The sequence below is a fragment of the Rhinolophus hipposideros genome (genome assembly GCF_964194185.1).
Source record: "Rhinolophus hipposideros genome assembly, chromosome: 10".
NCBI lineage: Eukaryota > Metazoa > Chordata > Mammalia > Chiroptera > Rhinolophidae > Rhinolophus > Rhinolophus hipposideros.
In genome coordinates, this window is record NC_138056.1 from 41,848,571 (window position 1) to 41,872,823 (window position 24,253).

The window sequence follows — 24,253 nt, forward strand, 5'->3', positions numbered from 1 at the left end:
GCCCTGCCCCACCCCACTTTCAGGTCCGTGGGGACAATGGCCGCCTGCAGGGGGCGAAATGTTCCTTTAGTTCTGCTAGGGTACAGAGCCAAAAATAGAAGCTGAGGTCAAGTGAAAGGAATGAGACTGAACAAATAAGTATATACCAAAATGTACACACATCTTAAGAGACGTTAATGCTTTGGTCAACACGTTGCTCAAGCAGTCGTTTGCCACCATCAGAAGTGTCTGGATGCTGAGGGTAACCACTTTGAGCACCTCTTGTAATTGCAGAAGTCAAACGTGACTTATATTTATCTTTTATCGGTATATATTAATATGGTTTTTTCCTTTCTTAAAATGTGTATACATTTTTTTGGCACTCTATGCATATATATTCCTGATGATAGTAAAGTAGTGTTACCAAACACAGCAGTAAGGAGGGATTACTTAATAAGGAATTTTCAGATAAATGAATGAAAATTTTGGGGGGGAAAAGTAAGTTCCACATTATACATCAAAATAAACTCCAAGTGGATTAAAATGCTGAATACTTTAAAGAAGAGTCATAGAAATACTAGCTTAAATAGGATAAAAGTTATATTTATGGCTAAATGTCATCTTTGGAACAATAGAAGAAACTACAAAAGAAGACTAACATTCAAAAATATAAAAACTGGAGAGCATTTTAAAAAAGCAAAAGCTTGAAAAAAAAGTTTGCACCAAAAAACAAGCAGAAAAATATCACAATAATGTATAAGTTTAAATGCTTGTTTAAATATTTGAAAACAACCAAGATACCAGTAGCTAAATAAATAAAAAAGATAAGTACATAATTCACAATGAGAAATAAAATTAGTAAACAAGGACATGAAATGTTCAGTCCTTTATAATTAAAAATTTTAAACTTAACCTTGACATAGCACCTTACATCTACTAAAGTAGCAAAAATGTTTTAAAATTGTAATGCATAATGTTGGCAAAGTGGTAAAATAATAAAGTCACCATAGCTCCATACAATTCTTTTGAACAGCAATATGGTGATCTTTGTTCATTCAATGAATAGCTTTTGAAGAGTTTGTTCTCATGGAGAGGAACAGACGGTCTACATGTTATAAGATGGCGATAATGCTAAGAGGAAAAATAGAACAACAGGTAATAGTACTTAACTATTTGAATTTGATTAGGGTAGGCATCTCTGATTAAAAAACAACACTATCCCTCATCTCCAACTTCCCTCATCTCCAATGAACTTTGCCCTTCTTACCACTTGGGTCACTCATTTCCTTGGCCTTGTCATCCCCTCTGAGCCTTGTCATCACCTGGAAGTGCTATCCTTTGACAAAATCCCATTCTCCAAACTTTGCTGCTTGTTCTTGCAGCTCTCCCATCTCTACCTCACTTCCTCTTCTGTCTAGCATCCTTCCATCTTCTTGTCACCACATACTGCTGAGCTGTGGTGGGGAAAATTCCCTGGACTGGTACCAGGGTCTCCAGTTTCAACCCCTTGACATCTGGATTCTCTCTCTAATACACCACCAAATCTGCTCTTTTCAAAGTCACCAGAGACTTCTGTGTTGCTCAACTAGAGGGATATTTCAGCCCTTATCTTATGGGTTGTAGTCCTCTTCTGTACGTTATTTCCTCATTCTTGAAATTCTCTTCTCCTGGGGCTACCAAGACACCAGTCACCCCTTATTTTCTTCTATCTCCTTGGATAGAAGCAGATAGAAGAGAATTTCTCCATAGAACTCCAGATGGAGTTCTCTATCTGGAGTTTCTCCAAGAACTCCAGATGGAGTTCTTTCTCCATCTTCTTCACTGATTCCTTTTCCCTCAACAACCCCATAAATATTGCTGTTTCCAGGGTTCTGCCCTGGGGTTATTTCTCTCATTTTACAAATTCTTCTTTGATTATCTCATTCACACCCAAGGTTTCAATAACTACTCAAATGCCATTGTTTAAAATGTAGAAAGTTAGAAAAGAAAAAGGAGTAGGAAATATCCCATAATCCCACCACTCAAATGACAGCCATTGTTAGTGTTCTGTTCTTTTGTTTAATGCTTTTAAAAAAAGAAAAAATCCTGTATATACAATTTTGCTTACCTTTTCACTTTAACATTATAACATGCATTTCCCCAAGTAACAAAAACTCCTGAAACATTGCTTTAAATAGCTACACCTTGTACTCTGAAAACTGTTTTAACCACCTCATTCAGAAGAAGGCAGTGGAGATGGCATTCCTCTCATGTGTGCATCTGTCCTCAGGCATTTTCAGTTCATAGGACTCAATTCCAGCTTGAGATGAGGCCATCAAACTGGAATTCCCCTCCCCCATGAGTATTCCTGCATTCCTACAAACGCTTCCAAACTTGTCTCATCCACACTCATTCTTCCTCTGCTCTAGGCTGAGGACTTGCTATGAATTTGGCTAGTAGTTCAGATATACACTTTGAATCCTAACACTTCATAGCCGTGTAATCTGGGAAATTTGTTTTACCTCTCTGAATATCACTTGTGAAAGGGGGATGTTGTCATAGTTCTTACGAGGATTAAATTACATTATGTATGTGAAACATTTAGCACATAATGGGTGAATCACCCAACAACAAAACCCTAAAATTCCCCTCTAGCTACAGCCCTCTCCTTCCTTACCCTCCTTTTTCAGCCAGCCGTGTTTTTGGAAAATGATGTATACTTGCTGTCTCTATTTGCTCATCTACCATTACACCTCAATTTAGTGTAATCTGCCTTCTGTTCCTCCCCTACTGACACTGCTCCCCTAATAAACTCTAGATGCCTTCACGGAGCTTTGAGTCACTTCTTAATCTTTGTGCATAGTCACAGTTAAGCAATTTCTCCTTCAAAATTCTCTCGGTCTCCATGACCAGAATCTTCCCAATTTTCCTCTCACTCCTTCTCACTCTCCTTTGCTGCCTTCACTCTCTCCTTTAATTAATATCTGTCCTCAAGACTTTCATGTCTGGAAAAAGCAGGATTCTTTGTTATAAGATCTGAGTTGGTATTTTGGTTCTCCTACGTACTTACCAGGGTCTCTAAATTATTTAACTCACCTGAGCCTACACAGTCTCGTCTGCAAAAAGGTGACTTCTCTCCTGGATGATTATCCTAAAGAGAGTCATTGTACAACTGAACTTTTATTTCCCATTGGAGGAACAGATTAGTAGGCATAAACTGGAATTCCAGGCCTGGGAACCATTTCATAGCATAAGAATGTAAAAATTCAAAACAAATAATATGCTCTTCAAAATCTTTATTAACCATATAAAGTAAATAATATGAAATATGATATAAATGTGCCTTTGAGATACTTTTCTTTATGGGCTGGACTGGCTGAGGTTTCTTAGACTCTTAATGAAATTTGAACAGAACATGCCATTTTTCCCTGGTAAATATTCCTAGAACATACTTATGAGTAGATATTTTTCCTTACCCCAGAGACCTTTGAACTTCATTGAAAATTAGGGTCATCTGCCACAAAGAAAAATAAAGTTCAATGATGTTCAGATGAATGCCTCTCAAAGTTTATAAAAGCTGAAAGTTGCAAGAGGGAGAGTTTCAATGATGTCTATTCTTCCATTTTTATAAAAATCTACTTTGCTGGGCTTCTGAGAAATTTCTAATACAACTCGGTTTGCAGGAGAAACTTCTACTCCCTCTGCAGTATCTATCAGTTTCAGTGATAGAAACTGATACAGTAAGCGTTCTACAGTAATACAAATGCCTTCAAAATAGTTTCCTCCAAATTCCTAGTTCCAGGCTTCATTTAGGATTTTCACAATATTCAAAACATTTCCAAAATTCTTTTTGATCCATCTTCCTTGTTACTTTAATTGGTCTTCAAAAATTTCCCCAAAATACCTTCAAGATGCAACAACTTGTTGGATCTCATGGCTAATCAATGAGATGCTCTGCGGAGCTGAATGGAGAGAAGAAAAACTACTCTGTCAGGATACTGCTGCTTTCAAGTTAGGAGACAGCCTCAAGTATTACCCAAACCCAGCTTTTATCAATTTTTTAAATGCCATTATTTCTTGACCTCTGGAACAAAATTGAGTTAAAATCAAAGCTTGAGAATTGGTTCTTCAAAAGACATTAATTCATTAATTAAAGGGGGACTGCCTTGGATGGATTCTTGGCAAGATCCATCCAAGAATCTTGGCAAGTTAACGGTAAGGCAAGTTTCAATTTGCAGTCAACAGCAATATGGGATTCCTCCTATCCAACTGCATAGTTAATATTTTTCTTCCTTACTAAAGTCAGCTTTCCAAAAAAGTAGTTTTATCAATGTTAAGTTCTGTCCCAAACAGTAACAGGGCTCTGCATTTTAATTTTTTTGGAAAATGCTTCAGTATTTAGCACTTACTTGTAGCTTCAGGTTGGTGGTCCTAAGTTCTCACTGTTATAAAAATAAAAACTTCAATGTGCTGTTCTCATCTAATGAAACCCCGATTCCTTTGTTTTCATTCACATGGGTTCTACATTCAGGCCCTAGTTATTGTCCCTTGAGCCCTCACTCTACCTTGCAGGATTTCTCCAACATAGCATTTATGACATTTTATTGTCATTTTATTTTTACATGGGTCTCTTCTATTTTATCCTGAGTCCCTAATGGGCCAAGACTACTTCTTACTGGTCCTTGGTCTACCAGTTAGCACACAGAAGGCACTCAACGTAAGTATCCTGTGTTGGATGTGAGCCCAGTTCTCATAGCAGCTTCCAGATGGCTTAAGAATTCTTTGAAAACCAGATTATTTTTCTACTTTATCTAATATTCTTAAACATTTGAAAAATTTACTGCTAGTTTTGATGAAAAACACCAGATTTTTCTCTTTGAAGCTAGTGCACTAGAAAAATGAAACTTTAATGACTTGGAGTGAGCCTAATGACCCTATATCATACTTTTATAGTTATCTTCAGTGGCTCCTGAAACGTGTTATCTGCTCCAGCCTATGACGCTTTTAAGGTTGTCACCCACAACTATCAGCTTTTATATCTAATGGACCCGTCTGCACCAATTCCTCTCACACCTCCAAGTTGTGCTTTTTAACATGCCTTAGGCTAGAAAGCTAAAACGATCAAGCTTATTAGAAATATTTACGGCAGGAATAGACCCTAATCAAGAGAAATAGAGCCACGATCAAAAAACACAAGATCTTGCAACATCCACTATATCTGCTCAAAGGCCTTTGTTGCTTTGTTTCAAATCTACATCAGAAAAATGTCACTTAAGAATTAGCACTGTTTATCACTTAAATTTGTACTCACTTCTTACAATCCAGCTTAGTGAGTTAAAACCCTTCCACCTTACAGCTCTCTTGTGACTCAGTTCAAATTAAGTTATGAGTCATATTATATTCACTTAAAAATCTAAAGCTATTTTAGACTGTATTATACTACCTAACTAGCACATCAAAAGCACAATATGCAATGTGATGTAAAAAAATTAATATTTAAGTAAAAATATTCATTGATGGGCAAATTTTTAAAAAATCCCCAAAATATATCTAACGTGGACTAAAACTCATCACTAAATATTCAATGTTTCATATTCTATCAAAAATGTGTCTTCTGCCTTTAGTACTTTACATATACTATACTCTTAATTTCATAGTGTAGTAATAATGGAGATAAAATAGTACAAAATAGGCATCACAAAGATTTAGACAGTTAAGCTCAGAGTGACTTTTAATATGCCAATCAATGTTAATAAAACACAAGTCAAAGAGACAAGTGCAAACATGTCTTACACCAAAATTAACAGGGAAACAATAGACAAATTCTTTTTTTCCAACATCTATTAGCCAGTATTGTTAGTCAAATGGCTAATCACAGATAAAACATATTTTGTGAAAAGCTTGGAATAGTCAGAAGTCATTCTGGCATTTCAAACATCTATGTACAGTATCACCAAGATTAGTTTATATACACAAATATTGAAGAGAAACTGGGCAAAACAGTTAAAAACAGATTAACAATACAATCAAGTTCAAAACTTGGGTGGAAGGAGGCAACATTTTTTAAAAAGAGTCTGGGAAGGGCATTATCAGGAAAAATTACAAAACCAGTAATAATTACACTACATTAATACAGCATTCCAAAGGGGGGGAAAGGTGCACTTCTCCAATGCACTAGCTTCAAAGTCCAAAGAAAAAGAAAGACAAATAGCTGCTTTTCATCAAAAACAGCTATATATTTCACATAATTGTTTTCAAAAGAATGCCTATTAACAATGATGATTGTTTAATGCTACAATTTTACAGCAAAAACAAAACTAAAATAGCAGCAAATTCACAAGGCAATACTTCCACAGAATTATCATTCCATGGTTCATACAGTGCCTACAAAGTGCTCCCAGTTGGATATACAAGTATAATTCACAATAAAAAATAAAAAGAAATATAAGACTGACACACACAGGTACATTGAAGGCCGGTAACTGAGTCTCTTACCATTTTCCTTTTCAAAGGGAGAATGTTTGCAATAAAGCCCTTGAGTCCTTTTTACAGGTCATTGTAGGGAATGATACCTTTTATTACAACCCAACAGCAAACTATAAGCAGCACACAACCATAGTGGTTAACCCTGGAAAGACTGATGTAACATCCAACATGACTGACACCCTACCAGACAGACTGGTAAGACTAGATGAAAGCCTGATAGAGCATTGGTCAAAATACAGCTTTTAACTGTAATTCACAAATAAAAGTCCTAAAAGATATTTCAGGTAAACAACTGATACCGATTTTGAGAAAATGATTGTAACTGGGTTCTAGCAGTGATTTCAACCTATTTTCCCTCTTGTCACAGTTTTTTGGGGGAGGTGGGAAATGAGTAGTTCAGTATATGGTAAGACTGACAGAGCGGTTCATTTTCTTTCCAATAAGTCGAGAGGTTCTATTACTCTGGGTGGTGGACCTAGTAGCCATCCGGTCAGTGAAGAGTGCTCTTTCCTCAGCTGCAGCTTTTGCCATCTGGGCTTTCTTGAGTTCTCTAAGAACATAAAAATAGGAAACAAGATTTTTCACATACTGTATTAATCCTAGGAAGGGATCCTAAGAGGCCAAACACAAACTATATTATCAGGGGAGATCTTTGCATGTCATTATTCTAAGATGCAAATAAGGCAGGAAAAATATGAAATTTTAGTTTCTGTTCAAACTTACACTTATGAAACAATTTTACTTTGTACTTTCAGAATTAAAATATTTACACTTAAATACAAGTAATAAAAACTAGTAATGACTGGGTTTTAATTTAAAAATAACTTCAAATAGAACTCTACATTGTGAAAATACCTTTACATAACAGGTAAAAGGAAAATTCTACTTCCTATTTGTATGAACAATGATGGCTATCAAACTAGTGGCAAATAAACCTTGTATTCCAAGTAGTTTTATTAGGTTAGAATCAAAAGGATAGCAATAAAGCAAATGAATTAGAATTATTCCGAGTTTTCTGAAAATGTGAAAGGTCATTTATATCACATGAGAATCAACGATTAACCTAATAAACATTAATTTCATCCTTTCATAAAAATAAGTAGAAAAGAATATTTCCAGGAAAATGTTAATTTTTGCTAAGTTGGGAAGTGGGGAAACAGTGCAGGCTCACTTAGCTTTTACTATGATTTAGGGCTTGGGGATTACCACGACTTGCAAATATATGCTAGTCTTAAAAAGATTTAAGTCTATAATTTCAATGATTAGAAACAACATAAATTTATAGGTCAAATATTAATTTAAGGCAGAAATCCCCAAATTTGAACTGTGTAACATGCCAAATCACCATGTCCTTCACTGACAGAAAGGCTTAATCATCTCTCATTAAAATTTGTGAATAAAAAAATGAGAAAGGGTGGCTAGGCGGCTCAGGTGGTTGGAGCCAGGTGGTTGGAGCGCTGTGCTCCCAATACCAAGGTTGCTGGTTTGATTCCCACATGGGCCAGTGAGCTGCGCCCTCTACAGCTAAGATTGCGAACACGACTCAACCTGGAGCTGGGCTGCCCTGAGCGGCTGATGGCCAGCATTTGAGAGGCTGGAGCCGCCAACCATCGGCAGGAGAACGAAATAACTGCCTCAGCCGGATGGAGCGCAAGGCTCATAATACCAACATGGGCCAGGGAGCAGCGTCCTCCACAACTAGACTGAGAACAACGGCTTGAATCAGAGTTGGGGGGGCAATAGGGTGGGGGTGGGGTGAGGAGGGAGGGTGGGTGAGTGGGAGGCGGTAAAAAAATGATCACGTAAAAACAAAACAAACCAAACAAAAACCCCTCACTTACTTCTGCAAAAGTGAATTTTTGAACTTTTCAGCATTCAATTCTATTCGTAATTGTTCTGCACTTTTTCTAGAAGCAGACAGCAATACTGAATGCTTTACCAGTGCCATTGCTGAAGGTCTTCTCTCTGGATCTGGATGAATCATAACCTTAAAAAAATATATATATGAAATTAAGGTAAAGACATGTGATTTAGTAAAATATTGAACCATGTCAAAAACGCGCTTCATGTACAAAATATTCACTTTTAGCAGCTCTGTAAATTCTTGAGAAAGCACTTGTGGAATCCGAGGTAATCTACCCTGTCTGATTTCATGCCATTGGTCTCCATTTCTGGGAAGAGGTTCGGCACCAGCAGCACATACCACTGTGAGGGCAAGGGCAAAAATATCCGCTTTTGGTAGATGGGTATAGTTCTGTGAAATTAAAAACAAAATAAAATCAAGGAAATATAAAAATGGTCAAAATAAAGTAAGATTACAACTCAATAATGATTTCGGTGAGAAATAGGACTAAGTTAAAATGGCCAATGCCATTTTTAAGTTCAGGACCTATTCGGAGAACAAGCTAAATTTGGGGAAATTATTCTAATTACAAAGTAATAAACACTCTGGGGTGGGGGAGTGGTAAATAAATTTCTAAAACTGAAACGTCTCCTCTTTATCACTAGACCAATTCAACTGTCAAAACAAACTCCCATCCTTCTTAGGGGCATTCATATGAAAACATAAAACATACATATGTTGACAAGTTACAAATACACATATACACGTAAGACAAACATAAAAAGCATAATGGCGTCATACAATTTATTTGTTCTATTTGTCCTATTTTCATTCAAAACTTATTGAGAAATGTCTCGAATGTTTCAAAAGAGTGTGATGACTACTAACTACGTAATTTACTTAATTATTTCTGTATTGCTAAGCACTTATTCACATTGTTCATTGTTCTCAGTTTACTTATATGAATGCTTCTATAGGAGACTGCTAAAAATGGAAATTCTGAGTTAAAGGGTACGTGATTTTAAAATGTTACGAGATACTAATACTTTGATCTCCAAAAAGGCTATGCCATTTTAAAGTTACACTAGTACTGTATGACAACTTCTGTTTTACTATAACTCCACCATTGTTGAATATTATAAATCTTTGCCTTTACTGACTTTTGCTAAGTTAAATACCCCAGCTGGTGGTTTAGACTTCCTATTTTATATTACCATGTACTAGTTACTAGCTTAAAATCTTAATACACCCGCATTTATGTTCTATCAACTAATAAATGTTACAAAGCAAATGGCATTATTAAAAGAGAAAAACTACCTCCTGCAAAACTTCATTTGCAAGAAAACGGCTATCACCCTCTTCAACTTGTGGGCTAGAAATCCTTGTTACATGCCCAAGATCACCTAGAAGTGTTGAAAAAATACAGCCAAGAGTTAAAACACAACAGCCTCTCTCTTTATTTAAAGGTAATAATCTGGTTATCTTTCTTTCTTACCTATTTTAAATATAACTTTGTTGGACCCCCAGTCATCTTCATCTCCTTCTTCAGAAGCAGCATTTGGTATTGAGGTTCGAGATATGAAAATGTTACCTGTCAAACAGTCACTTACATAAGCCACGCTAACAATGAACAGTCTAACCAAAGTTCACAAACAAGGCCCTTCGTCAAAATCATCCAGAAAGCGTGTAAATATAGAGGGTGCCAAAAAATATAATACACATTTTAAAGGAAAAAACTATTACAATTATAATACTCAATATACACTGATAATAAAGATGAATACAAGTTATGTGTATACATTTTTTTTGGCACCCCCGGTATATACAGTGGTACCTCGGTTTTCTAATGTAATCCGTTCTGGAAGACCATTCGAGTTCTGAAATGTTCAAAAACTGAGGCATGGTTTCCCCATAGAAAATAATGCAAAATGGGTTAATCCATTCCAGACCTTTAAAATCAACCCCTAAATTTAGTATAAATATTACTATCTATTGATACCATAGATCCATAAAATTTACGGCGTTCGTCACAGAGACAGTCGAAAACTGAGGTACCACTGTATAGAGATTTGCCTATGTTCTACCCCAAAGCCAATGAGAATTAAGAATCACAGGGGATAGGAACCGAGGCTATAGTGTCTAAGAATGTATTTTCGGGCCTAGCACAGGTCCTTGAGCACTTAGAAACCACTGCATCAGGTCCTTCTCATCTGCCTCTTCATCATCATCAATTTTAATTACTTAGAAACAATACAAAGGGCAATAACAGTTATCTGTAAAGCTGCCAAAGCACAAATTTTATCTAAGCTACACGGCTGATGTGAAGAGAACAGTCATGTAACTGTTGAGTTTGGCTGACCATACAGCATCTATATCGCAATGTGGCTTCATGGTCCACTATTTTTGATGTACACACTTTTTTGCTTCAAATTTGGGTAAACTCATGATTAACATAAGTTTTAGTGCCAAAGTCATGTTAATAGTTTAACAATGTAGTACTGAATTTATAAATGTTCTATTCATTGGAGTCATCTTTCTAGCTTTGCTTTATTTTGTAGGACAAATTATTTTTGGTGGTATTTGTAAACTGAAAATTTAAAAACTTCACATGCCTTAGTATTTTCAACTTCGGTACTTACAACATAAGGGTCTACTATGTTTGTCTGACACACAATACAAGATATGACTGTGTGTAGGCAAACTTTACAAGTCACACTTACTGCGATCAGTCCAAATATATTCTTTTTGAAAATAAAAATTTTAGTGAGCTGTTTTAGTACAGATAAGAACTTCTTCATATACTCATAGATTTGAAATAAACTGTGTAAAAATGACTTAAATTCCCATGAATTACACATTTCCACAGGTAAAAAAATAAATAAAACCCCAAACTTTTAAATATAACTTAAAAACACCTTTCCTAAAAAGTTTAACTTGAATCCATCTTTTTAGTTATAACTTCAAATTTATAGGAAATATAGGGGAGAGAGGAATAAGCTAAATGATGCAAGGAAACAACCAATCAAATTCAGAAGGATGTATGTCTTTGCAAGGTATCTATGTTATTATTTTTTAAAGCAGGGCAAGGTTAACACCTAAGAAAAATGGACATAATCAAATGTAATGCATGGTCCTGAAATGGATACTAATTTGAACAAATCAACTGTTAAGGACTTGGGTTAACTGTTAAGGACTTGGGTTTTAATATGATCTGGGTATTGATGAGATGAAAACTTATTGAAATGGAAAGGTAGAGATCACTGACTTAAAAAAATAAATTAAAACGGTGTGTACGTTATGGTATTTTAATTAAATGAGGGATTTGCACTAAGATGTTATTGTAAGATTCACTTGCATCCTTTTTTAAATGCAATAATCATAAGTGCAATATAATCATAATGTGTGAGCCATTTTCACAGTACTTTATAGGCTAGAAATACCACGTTTGTCAAGTACTTAAGTTTTCAAAGCAGTTCCACACCTCAGTTTAGTTTAATAACCCTGTTAGCAGGAATGACATTATTTTATAACTGTGGTTCTAGAGACTAATAGATGAGTGGCTATTTAATTTTCAGTTTGGCTTTATATTTAAAAATATTTATACAATGTGCTCATTACTGCTTATGTAATAAAATATTGTTTCAATTTAAGCTAAGATTTAAGCCTACATTTTGGTTAGTACCACTGCTCCCTTCAGTCCGAAGTCTCATCAGCCTTTGAAATAATACTCTTATATTGGTCTGAGCCATAGTATGGTCAAGTCTACTGGAGCCATTTATATATATATAAATCGGGTTTTTAGCTGAAAAATAGCCTAACGGTAAAGAGAAAAAAACTAAACCCACTATATTCCTACTCACTTGCAATCTCCAACCCTGATTCACTTGCAATCTTTTTTATAAAGTTACAATCGTAATATTTGTTATTTTGTTTTCTGAGTCATACAACTTTATTTTACAGACTAGAAATACATTTGTATAGCACTTAAGTTTTCAAAACATTTTCACATTTCTCATTTTATTCTAATAACCCTGATAGTACCAGCATTAATTTATAATTATGGTCCTATTGTCTAGTAGAAGGGGCTTTAAACACAGGTTCTTAGTCTTAGCACAAGAGTCCCACTTCGAGACTATGTAGTTTGCGTAAGATGCCTCAAAATTTCCCGTTTTTGATGAGTTCATTAAATCAAATCTTTGGGGATAACAAGAGATGAATGGAAATCCTAAAACAATACCAATAAGTTGGCTAAAGGTCTTTTAAACTAACAATGAAAAAAATAGTAAGATGTATGTTTTCACATTGTTTTAATAAAATCATTTACTCTATAATCCTAAAATCACAGGTCATAGGATTTGTAATACTTACTAGGTTTTATATCCATGTGAACCAAAGACATTGAATGAATATACCTCAAGCCCCGGCCAACTTGCAAAAGGAGATCCTTCAACTCTGCCTCCGTAAAGTAACTCATGCTTCTGTAGTTTTTACTTATGGCATCAGCTAAACTTCCACCTAACAAACAAGAAAAAAATTAGCATTTTCTTCTATCTTTATTGAATGACCAGACTTAACCAAGAAAGGGACATTTTATAGGACTTATTTCCTTCAACCTGCTTATGAAATCAAAACTTTATTCTTTCAATAGATAATACACTCACATGGGTACAAAATATGATGTAGTCTTTGTCTCATCCATATAGCCCAGCAACCCACCTGGTTCTTTTACCCAGAGTAAACCAATTTTATCCGTTTCTTATGCATTCTTTTTCAACTCCTTTTTATACAAATGGTAACATCTTTTCATTATCTTGAAGATAATTTACCAATGCACAAAAACTTCCCCTTTCTTTCTTGTCTCCACAGAATTCCACTGTATAATTGAATAGTAATACATTAACCAATCTTTTAATTGATGGACATTTAAAAATAATTTCCAAGCCTTTGCTACTATATATATTATGAACTAAGGAATAACTTTGTACATTGGCCATTTCACATATATTTAGTACATCTCCTAGAGACACACTGCCGGGTCAAAGGGTATGTACAATGTAATATATGAATGCATAGTGTGTGTGTGTGTGTGTGTGTGTAATACTACTTTTATTACATCTAGAACAAGTTTCTGTAGCTGACAGGGCCATTTCTCTGTTTATTCTCTGCAAAGGAGCTTAGCACTGGTATTCACACCATCATTAGGAGCAAGACTTGTCTCTGAAAAGTTCACATAAAGAAATAACAGGGCACTCAGTTTCTGTTTTCAAAATGGCTAGTACCTAACTCTATTAGCATGTGCCTATGTGAATCTTGGGACGGACACACACACACACAGTCCCCCATAGAGAAAGCTGTACCAATTTATACTCCCATCATTAATGTATGAGAATACTTGTTTTCCCACACCCTTGACAAGTCTATAAATATTATAGGTAAAAACCAGTATCTTAGTAATTTTAATTTAAACTGCTCTTACTATGTATTAGAATAAAACCTGTTTTTATACAATCAGCCAAACCAATCACCTAATGTGTTTATACTTTTATAAGTTTATACTTACAAGTTTTTAGTCTGGCTTAAATAAAGTTTAAGTTTTTAATAAAACTTGTTTAAGTTTTTAACTTTATCTCAGAGGAAATAAGGAGTTATATTTTTTTAAAAAGCCCAAAACAAACCATTTCTGTTTAAAGTTTAATTAGGAATAATAAAAGCAGGAAAGTCAATGAAATATTAGGAAAGGTCCTACAATTTGAGCAAGATGGAGTAAAATGTCAAATGTGTTTTTAAAACAAAAATAAATCATATACCTGGGTATCTTAAGCTTAAGTGTGTTCTCCATACTTAACTTGTATAAATCTTGAACTGCGGGCAGGAAAAAATAGGGTTCTAGAAGAAGCAGGTCAATAAGCCTGTCAGACAAACAGGCTTGAAGTCTTAGATCAAGTTTAATAAGAAAGAATATGGCTGCTTTTTAGTGGATCTAGCAACAATAGCTGAGCCTGTCTATCTCATTGCTTGAAAAGGCAAGACAGGTTAGAAGAGCAAAACATTCATCTGATTTTCAGGTTCTTTTTCCCTGTTCATCAAAATTTTTCTACACTTATCTACGGTAGACATTTCAGTTTATCACCAAACCAAAGACAAAAGGCTTAAAATGCAAATGACTGAGATAATAAGGAAGCTTAATCACTGATAAAGAGTATCAGTTAATCAACATGTATAAATGAATAACAGAATCCTTTCCCTGTGAAACTGGAAAAGGATCTGAAGATCAGGCCTATTAGTAGTACATTCAAAACTTTCCATGGAGGAATGGTGGAAAAGGGAACCAAAGAAAAGAGCTCAAATGTACCAGGATAGCCTTTTCTTTCTTCTAAGCAGAATAAACAATATAAAGAGGCAGTCTATTTACTTTTTTTCTTAAGTGTGTTTTTCCAGGACCCATCAGTTCCAAGTCGAGTAGTTGTTTCAATCTAGTTGTGGAGGGCGCAGCTCACAGTGGCCCATGTGGGGATTGAACCAGCAACCTTGGTGTTATTAGCACCACGCTCTAACCAACTGAGCTAGATGGCCCCAGGTCTGTTTACTTTTAAAAGATCTGTATTTATACTGCTCTAAAATGATATGAACTGTTTCAAAAGATTATGTTATAGGGGCAGCCGGATGGCTCAGTTGGTTAGAGTGCGAGCTCTGAACAACAGGGCTGCCAGTTCGATTCCTACATGGGCCAGTGAACTACACCCCCTGCAATGAAGACTGAAGATAACGAGCCACAGCTGAGTTTGCCAAGGGGCGGCCCGATGGCTCAGTTGGTTAGACAGTGAGCTCTCAACAACAAAGGCTGCTGGTTCAATTCCTGCGTGGGATTGTGGGCTGTGTCCCCTGCAACTAAAGACTGAAAACGGCAACTGGACTTGGAGCTGAGCTGCGCCCTGGAGAAACACCGTTCTCCAATACTCCCCAATAAAAAGTTTAAAAAAAAAAAAAAAAGTTATAATCTAACTTTAGTATGGGAAAAGACCTTTGTAATCTGAAAGAGTAGCAAGAGTTTTCTCAGACCCAAGAGTTTTCTCAAAATCATCTGAATAACACAACCATATATTTAATAGGTTGTTACAAATTTGTGATCTCTGGAGTACTACTGAAATATTTGTTAAGAGAATCAGCCACATCAAAAAGGTGAGAGGGAGGAAGAAACTAAAAAGGTGATGGTGTCTAACAAAAATGGAGTGGAGGAGACATTATGGTTGAGTTGTACTACATTACATGCAGTTAACTGAAAAGTAAAGGTTAAGAAACAATATTTTACAAGGTCATGGGAGATAGCTACATAAATATTTTGATGGTATGAACAGAAACATTTCATGAGATATATGAAACAAATTAGCAGCAATGCCATATATATATATATATATATATATATATATACACACACACACACACACACACACACACACTGAGCGCTCCTGTTCTTGCAAGTATAGAGAACAAAATGACAACTCAGTGAGAAATCAGGTTTCAGAACTGGATCTTTTACTTGTTTTGTTCACTTTTAAATTCAGAAAAACTGCATCTACTTATTTATTCACAATCTCTGAGGTGGCTGAACTTGTTTATGGAAAGAATGAGAATGAACAAAAATAATAATACAAAATAAATCTTTGCTATCACCTCAAGTGTTTACTAAATTCTAAATTCTCTAATATTCACAGAACTTTACAGAAATAAAAATCCATTATGTATCAAGATCTGAGTACTTAATGACAGATGTCTACAAGAATCAGAATTGAGACCAGGATTTTGGTAAAAGTTTAAGAAAAAAGGAGGGACCCAAGTTCATCCTTGAAGGTCTTGCTGAAATTGAAAGCTATACACAGATCCAAAGTTAAACCTCTAAAGGTGTTTATTTTGTTATGAAGGGGAAAGAGGAACGGAGACTCAGCTAAATTAGAACAACTTAATAGAAAAGTCTTAGTGGATTCTAGTGGTAAACTAGGTAGGATAGAGGGGAGTGAGAGCAAGATTACAGAATGCCTTTAACAAATGGCTGAGTCCAGATCAATAGTCACGGTCATTTTTCTTAGTAACCAACATCAGTTTCAGCAGCTCATAAAATGAAATGGAAGGCTAGATACAAGGAGCCTGCTATATCCCAATCTATGTTAGGTGCTAGGAATACCAAAATATATATGGCAAGACCAGTATCCTCTCAAGAAGAGCAGTTTAAATTGAGTAACTGGCATGTGAATAATTTGTACTGTTCCACTACAGAGGCGGAAGGGACAAGGTTTCCAATCTTTATTTAACATCCAGGTAAGCATTACTTGCACTTGAAATTCATGCTAGGCTTCTGATCTTTGAATTCGTAAGATAAAAGAGACAGAATAGAGCAAGATTTGAGATAAAAACATTTCTTCAGTGTTCATTCATTTGAGCTCACAAATTTACAAGGGAAGCACTGCTCACCATTACAATATTCGTTCTGTATAAGCATATGATCATCTTCTGCCCATGCAGAGAAATACCGAACTACATGAGAATGTTGTCCAAGCACAGCATGAGCATACACTTCTCTCAAAGCGTTCTGCCTAGGAGAGATTTGAGATTAACAGAATGATAAATCATTTTTATTCAAGCCTAAACTCAATTTATCTGAAATCTAGTAAAGAAACTTGACTTCTGTATTTATCATTATGCTGAAAAACAACTTGCTTAATTAAGAGAGAGTTAAGACTCTATTGCAGTTTTTTCCAAAGACTTCCATTAAAGAATGTCAGTTAGAAAGAAGAAATCTTACTAGACCTAGAAATCAGGAAAGATGCAACTCCATTTTACTGTGAATTCATGGATGCTACTAGAAATAAGAAATTTAAGTTAGGTTCCAAAGTCAGACTACTCATTATTTTACCAAGTCCAATAAGAATAGTACAAAATGAGAAGGATGTGATTGAATCATTCTAACTTCTCAAAAATTAGAGAATTAAATTCAGTGTCTGATCACCTAAAACCTTAATGTTTGTAACACTGCAGGGAACAAAGGACAAAATTTTAAATACATACTCATCAACAGAGCCAGCCAGTGGTTTTTTTGATCGTTTAATGGCATAAATGCATCCATCCAGCCTCTTCACACACTTAAACACAGAACCAAATTCTCCAGAGCCAATTTTCTCCAGCTCATGAAATTCTGTTGTATACCGTGACTTCATATTGCTTTCAGTAATTGTAATTCTCTGTAATGAAAAGTATATCCAGGGGTCAAATATATGGTGATGGAAAGAGAACTGACTCTGGGTGGTGAGCACACAATGTGATATATAGATGATGTATTATAGAATTGTACACTTGAAACCTATATAATTTTACTAACTATTGTCACCCCAATAAATTTAAAGAAAATGTATGTGTATACATATATATGTGTATATGCACACGAAAATATGAAAATGACTTTTTGCTATGATAGCACTATGAGTGAAATTTAAAAATTATGTTTTATTGTTTAACATTATATACAGTTTGTTAAAAAGTAGAAATTCAAATTTCAGAAACAAGAAAATTTAAAGGTATTTACTTTAGCAGGTCTTGTTTCATCTTCAAATTCATAATCACTGGCTTCCATGTCTTCACCACAGGAACTAAAAAATATAATGTATTTTCTCCATCAACATATCTGAAAGATCAACTAGAGATCTAAAACTTTTATCTGATAGGTGTATAAGGAAATGAAATTTTAATAACAGAAAAGCATTTATTTAATTTTATGATCACAAGATATAGTTCAGCTCCTGAAAATGTGGTTCCTGCTGAGATATGCTCATTAAACAGAAGCCACCACCACCACACATCAAAATTAAAGCCTTTTTAAATTAACTGTCTCTGCCTGCCTCATTTTTGACGTTTGACACCAAGTTATCCAGGTTTTTTATTCCTTCCTTTTTCATTCCACTCCTTTTCCACAGCTGATTGATTCCCACTTATCTCTGTTGAGAATTAGGTGCTAGTAATAAAGAAAAATTTCAGAGCATAAACTTCCATGTCATTCAGTTGAAATTAAATTTTGTTAAGTGTACCAAACCAATCTTGGGTGGTTGGGGAACAAATGGTTGAATAATAACTAACTTACTCATTCCAATATGTTCTCTTTCTTCTTCGACACTGTCCTGAGGAATGAAGTAACAAAGAATCTGGAGTAAAAGGATTAATATTCACTTGGGGAGTCTGTCGAATGTCAAATTCCCTTTTTCCTGATTTTTGTGTATCCATGAATAGAGAACCACCTCGGAGTTTAACAGAGCTGGAATCAATTCCTCGAGCTTTGGAGAGCAAACTCTAGGAGAGGAAAAATAAGTTTTTAGAATTCAAGTCCCACAGACAACCTAACTTTCAACAAGCTTTTCACTTGGCTGAAATGTGTAGGTCAAAGCAACACACAAGCCTTTCTTATAGTATTTCAACCAAAAGAAACAGTGGTTAATTTAGGAGTCTGTAGCTAGATAATAACCATCTTTTCTGAAAAAGATAGCTAAGAAAAATAGGTCTCTAGCCCTGAAGAGCAGGGAGTACCAATGCATATTAAAATTAAGTTCATTCTAGAGGCTAAGTTAACAAACCCTTTCTATCCATCTAAAAATAGGAAGCAGTCAGGAAGGCCCATAAAAGTGCCCCTTCCCCCCACCCCTCACCAAATAGGGCTTTGAAAGCCACCTCCTCTGGGCTCCTCCCCCGACTTCCAGAGGGATCTTGCCACGGGCAAGTGGGCTAATCAACAGTAAAGCGCAAAAGTAAACATCTTTCTGAGGTTTAGGACTAAAAGCACTGACACTGACTCAATTAAAAAGGTGCATTTTCCATATTCATGTTACAAATGCGACACCGGTCTTAATCTCGGGAAGTGTCCGTTTTAAAATTTATGGTTACTTCTCAAGTACTCGTAGTAGTAATCTGCATACTGTCGCCACTCAACAAACAGGTGCCGAACACCTCCTTCTTCACGATACCTTATCAACAGTGTGAACGCGCAAGGGTCCAAGCACCAGTCCCAACGCTGCATTTTACCAGTTGGATGTTCCTGATCACACTTAGGTTGACCACACTTGGGAGCTACAAATCCACGGGTGTAAACAAACGCTGACCCAATAAAGCGCTCTGTCTGGAAATCAGTTTAAATGCTACCCTGAGTTATTTACAGGTCTTTTCAGGCTGTAAATGGTTGGAAGGCCAGCCTGTTCTCCTCCGTCGAAGTGCACTCTCCCTCCCTACGGCACCCCCCCCCTCGCCTTAAGGCCACATGACAAGTCAAGATAAACGCATGAAAATTATTTTAACCGAACTCCCGTGTGCGCCGCCCAAATCACAGGACCGATCCCTGCGTTTAAAAGGCACCATCCGGCTGCGGCGCTCGGGAGTGTCAGGTGGCCGGGCCAGCACGGCTCCAGCGTCCTCCCAGACCCCGTTATCGCTGCCGCACGCCGGTCCGACACCCTCGGGGCGGCCCCTAGTCGGCGGGCGTTCAGTCGGCAGCCCCTTTGCAAGGTGAAGAAGTTCCAGACGAGGCCCATTATTCAGTTACATAATCCTAACGGACAACTTCGGGGCAGGGCCAAAAAGAGGGGCCTGCCAACTTCGGTCGCGGAGCCGGCGAGCGAGAGGGGGTGCGGCCGGGCAGTTATGTAACCGAACCCGGGGGGCGCCCGCTCCCGGCGCCGCCGCCTTTGTCAAAGGCTGGGCCGGCGCGGGGAAGCCGGCCCCGGGGTCCTCTCACCTTGGGGGTGTGCGGCGTGTCGAAGAGCCGCAGCTTGCGGAAGGTCTTGTGCGGCGGCGTGCCGGGGTGGTCAGGCGGCGGCGAGCACGGGCCCTCGCTCACCCTGCGCGCCCCGCAAATGCGCGGGGACGCGTCCCCCGGGCCGCCGCAGCGCACCGGCGAGAACGAGCCCAGGAAGTAGGCGGCCGCCGGCGACTTGACCGGCGACGAGGAGCCGAAGCCCTCCTCCTCCCACGAGTCGCCCTCGGCCCCGCCGCCGGTCGCGTCGGCGCCGGGGCAGGCGCCCCGCAGCAGCATGTCCTCCTCCAGCTCCCCGGGGCTGCCAGGGGCCGGGTCGGGCGAGCGGCAGCGCTCGGGCCCGGGCTCTAAGGGGCTCCGCGCGGACGGCAGCGGCGAGTCGGGCTCCTGAAAGGCGGAGTCCTCCCCGGTGCTGTGGCCGCTGCCCTCCTCCTCTTCCTCCTCCTCCTCCTCCTCACAGTCGCTGCAGGGCGAGAAGATCAGTTTCTGCCTCAAGGTGCAGGAGGCCTCAGCGCGGCGGGGCGGTGGCGGCTGCTGCCGGCTCAGGAAGCTCATCGCGCTCCCGGGGTCTGGGCGGAGGACCGGAGAGCCGGGACCCGCGGCGTCCAGGACACAGTCGGCCCAGGGGGCGGGTCTGCCACGTGCAACAGGGCGCGTCCGGTGGCCGCCGCGGCGGGTCTGCGTGGCGGCGAGCTGGGTCTCCGGGGCGCTAGAGGCTGCGGGCGACGGTGGCGGCGGCAACGCGGACTTATCCGGGAGAGGCGGGGCGGCCCGTGCGCCGAGGCTGAGGTCTCCGCAGGTCCAGCCGCGAATTCGGGCTCCGCGGCTTCCCGCGACCGTTAACCACGTGAGTGTCCAGTCCACCAATCCGCGCCCAGCCCCGGGTTTGAAAAAAAAGGAGGGCGCGACGTAGCCCGCGGGGGAGGGATTAGTTACGTGATTTTGGCGCGAACCCGCTGGCTCCGCCCCCGCGCGGCGCGGGGTGGGGTAGGACGGGCGCGGCGCCGCGGGCCAATGAGTGAGCGAGAATGCCCGGAGTCTGGCCCGGCGCCGCGGGGACGAGGCCGAGCTAGGGAACCGAGGCGGCGCCTCAGGGAGGGGGCGACGGGAGCCGAGCCTGACTCGGCCGAGCCGAACGCCGGTCTGCACTTGCCCTCCTAGCCCTGCCTCCGGCGCTCCAGGGTCTAAAGTGGGACAGGGGGCCGGGGAGGACCACGGGGTCCCTGCGGGTCGGGGCACAGGCGGCACCGCCGTGGCCCTCGGGCGCTTCCCGGAGGGACGGGCCTCCGGTGCTGCGTCCCTTTGGGGCCGGGTGTTGTGGGCGTGGCTGTGGGCAGTCACGTTCTCCGGTCGAGGTCTGAGCCGGAAATGTCGACTCGGGCCTCGGGACCTTTCCGCCCTGTGGGAGCCCATTGCTCAGGCGGGCACCGACATCAGGGGACCGGCTCGCGGGTTCTCGAGGCGAGGACACCGGCTGCGGGAGCGGCCTCTGGGGCTGTTAGGACGGGCTGTCTGGCGAGAGGAGCTGCCCAGGCGTTGGTCCCCCCTGCAGTCCACCCAGGCTTGTCCAGAGTCAGAATACACAGCACGGCGACTGGCCCTGTCCCAAAACCAGTGCGCGCCTGGCGACTACGGGGATTGCCTGCCAGCCCGTGGGCAAGTGTTGGCAAAAGGGACTGGCCCGGCTTGCTGCCAACTTAGAGGCAACTTGACGAAAGAGAGCCTAGTGCTTGATCAAATTGGGATGTAATTTGTCACTTAGTGTCGCACAGACTTCTTAATTTTCCAGTTATAAGTAACCCCATGGTTAATAGACTCATGTTTTTTCTCTGTGGTGTGTGTTTTATTATTATTTAGGATATGTTTATACAAGTAAGAATTACTAGGTCAAAGGATATAAACTGCCCTCCGGAAAAAAAAACAACTTACATTCTCACTAGTAGTTGATTAGAATACGCTCTAGTGAATTCTGAACACCAGTGGGTATTTAAAGTTAACAGATTTGTTGTTTTGATTGATATTGGACAGATTTCCATGAGCTTATGGCCATTTACATTTATTTCTATTGTTTTTCTTACTGTAGCACTGCATGAATATTAACACGGCCACATAGGTCGTGCTGACACTTATTAAAGGCTAAACTCAAGCTGCATGTTGAATAATGGAAACATCTTAGAACTCGTCACGTGGGGAATGCCCTAAAGATGCGGTGAAGGGCAAACCACTGTCTTCCACAAACATTTGCTCACTGAGGTGTAAGTGTCTTTTTTGCATGCTAATCCAAATTCAATTTTAAGATCCTGAAAGAGGACATCTACCTTCTCGTGTGTTTCAAGGAGAAGCAGTCTCTGATTCGCGGTGACCAATGCCAAGGACTGGTGTTTAGCACCCTCCCTCCAATGCCTCCTCTCTCCTAATGACAAATATAATTTTTTGATATGGATAGTCAACATTTTCCCAACTTCATGTGAAGGGTAAATAAAAATAACTTTAGAAAACTTCTGCTCTTTACTAATCTGTAATGTGAGTTGTATGTAAAACGAGTGTGCTTACTTCCTAAGTAAAGGGGAAGTTTCAAGCCCCAAAGACACTTCTCCCCAAGATTGTCGCTCCTAAGCCCCTCCTACATAGGAATTCCTTATCCCTGATTGCCATCGGTGCTAGCTCACGTCCCCTCACCCCTTCCTTCTTTCACAACACCCTACTTATTTCCTTAACAGGTTATATCTGTCTCAAAGTGTGTTTATTACTATCCCCTTCTACAAAATGAAGTCCCGAGTGTAGGGACCTCTTCTGTCATTGCAGTATTCTGATGTGGCTTGGGTGCCCAATATCTTCTTAGTGATAATAGAGCCCTTACTTAAATATTTGTTGGTTTATTTTTCTCAGTGGTACAGAAGTCTCCCCCCTACCCCTGCAGCCCCCAGCCCAAGTCCCCTTCCTAGAAGGTACTTAATAAATGTTTCTGGAATAATTGAATAATAATCTTGTGTTCTTTAAAACTAAAGTGCCAAAATGAGTAAGGAACCCTGGACCTGCCTCCTCCAGCTGAGAACATGGCACAGTGTTGTGCTTTAACTGCAGCAACGTCCTAACTGAAATTCTAAATGATTGTTCTGATTTTTTAAATTTCATGCTTTTCTGAGTACAGCACACACTGTACTGGAGAAACGGGGTTACGCCCACCTGCCCCACGGCATATCTAATTCAAATTTCCTGTTCTTTCCCCACCCAGTGTTATTTCTAACTATAAAGTTGCTAGGCAACTTTTGCAGAATCCAGGAGCTTGTGGTAAAGTTGTAATAAGTGAGTAAAAATCTTGCCCCTAGGCATTGGAAGAACAAACTTAACCTGTTTGTCTCCTTTAAACAGATGATTTAGCACTTTAATACCACTATTGTCAGCCCATTCACCTTCCTTAGCAAAATAAGCAAGAGTCCTGCCCTAAAGATTTGTAATTGAGATTCCTAAATCACCCTGTCAAATACTTTTTGTACAAGCATGAATATATGTGCATATTATTAACATAAGAATGCACTTTCGAATAAAGGATCCTTCAGAACTAGGAACTAATTTTTCAGTCTGTAGAAATGTTTCATAAAACTAACCAGGCTTTCCCTAAAGCTGAATCTTTTCTAGTTTATGCTTTCGATTCTAGAGAAATAACTCTCGAAACAAGAGCTTATTCTGACAGATTCCTAAATTAAAAAAAAAAAAAAGTCATGTTAATCAAATTTGTCTTTCACTTAAAAACCAAATAATATGCTAAAAAAGTTTAACTTTCTTCATCTTCCTTGTTATCTTTACCTTCCCCCTTCTGCTGGTTCTCTCAGTAACCAAACACTCCTGCCCAGCTCTAACTGTTACCAACTGCCGGTTGGTCCCAGGAATCCAGATCTCAGACTGGAATGTGGTATAACCCCTACCACTACTCCTGTTTGACTTCCCAGGTATAAATTTCTCTGCTCTGTCACTTGTCTTAATACCCTCTGATGGATGACATTTGACCATTTCGCCACATATTCATCAGCTCACCCTCACAATACAATACTGTATAATCAAATTCGGTTTCTCCTTAGTTGTTCCAAGAATTAAATGGAAACTAGCATTGTCCCTTACAAATAGTGTTCCATAAATGTTATGTGTGCTCTTAATTATAATAATGTTGGAGAATACTCCACACG

General features: G+C 39.1%; 1 protein-coding gene across 1 annotated transcript; it reads right to left on the minus strand.

The window, feature by feature from the left end:
* Positions 1 to 3,240: 3,240 nt before the first annotated feature.
* WEE1 (WEE1 G2 checkpoint kinase) lies at positions 3,241 to 23,040 on the minus strand. Its single transcript, XM_081064260.1, has 11 exons — positions 20,052 to 23,040; positions 18,414 to 18,619; positions 17,862 to 17,925; positions 17,348 to 17,520; positions 16,754 to 16,875; positions 12,656 to 12,802; positions 9,783 to 9,878; positions 9,605 to 9,690; positions 8,528 to 8,698; positions 8,286 to 8,431; positions 3,241 to 6,994 (listed from the first exon to the last, which is right to left on the minus strand). Exons 1-11 carry the CDS (start codon positions 21,480 to 21,482, stop codon positions 6,841 to 6,843), a joined length of 2,796 nt encoding a protein of 931 aa, XP_080920386.1. The 5' UTR covers positions 21,483 to 23,040; the 3' UTR covers positions 3,241 to 6,840.
* Between the last annotated feature and the right edge of the window lie 1,213 nt (positions 23,041 to 24,253).

Excerpts from the sequence above, each read along its gene's own strand:
- WEE1 (XM_081064260.1), bottom strand. The coding sequence starts at position 21,482 with ATGGGCTCCCACAGGGCGGAAAGGTCCCGAGGCCCGAGTCGACATTTC. Across the intron at positions 17,521-17,861 it reads ATGAAACAAGACCTGCTAAA|AGAATTACAATTACTGAAAG; the intron begins GTAAATACCTTT and ends TTTTCATTACAG. Across the intron at positions 9,879-12,655 it reads TCACATGGATATAAAACCTA|GTAACATTTTCATATCTCGA; the intron begins GTAAGTATTACA and ends ACTGTTTGACAG.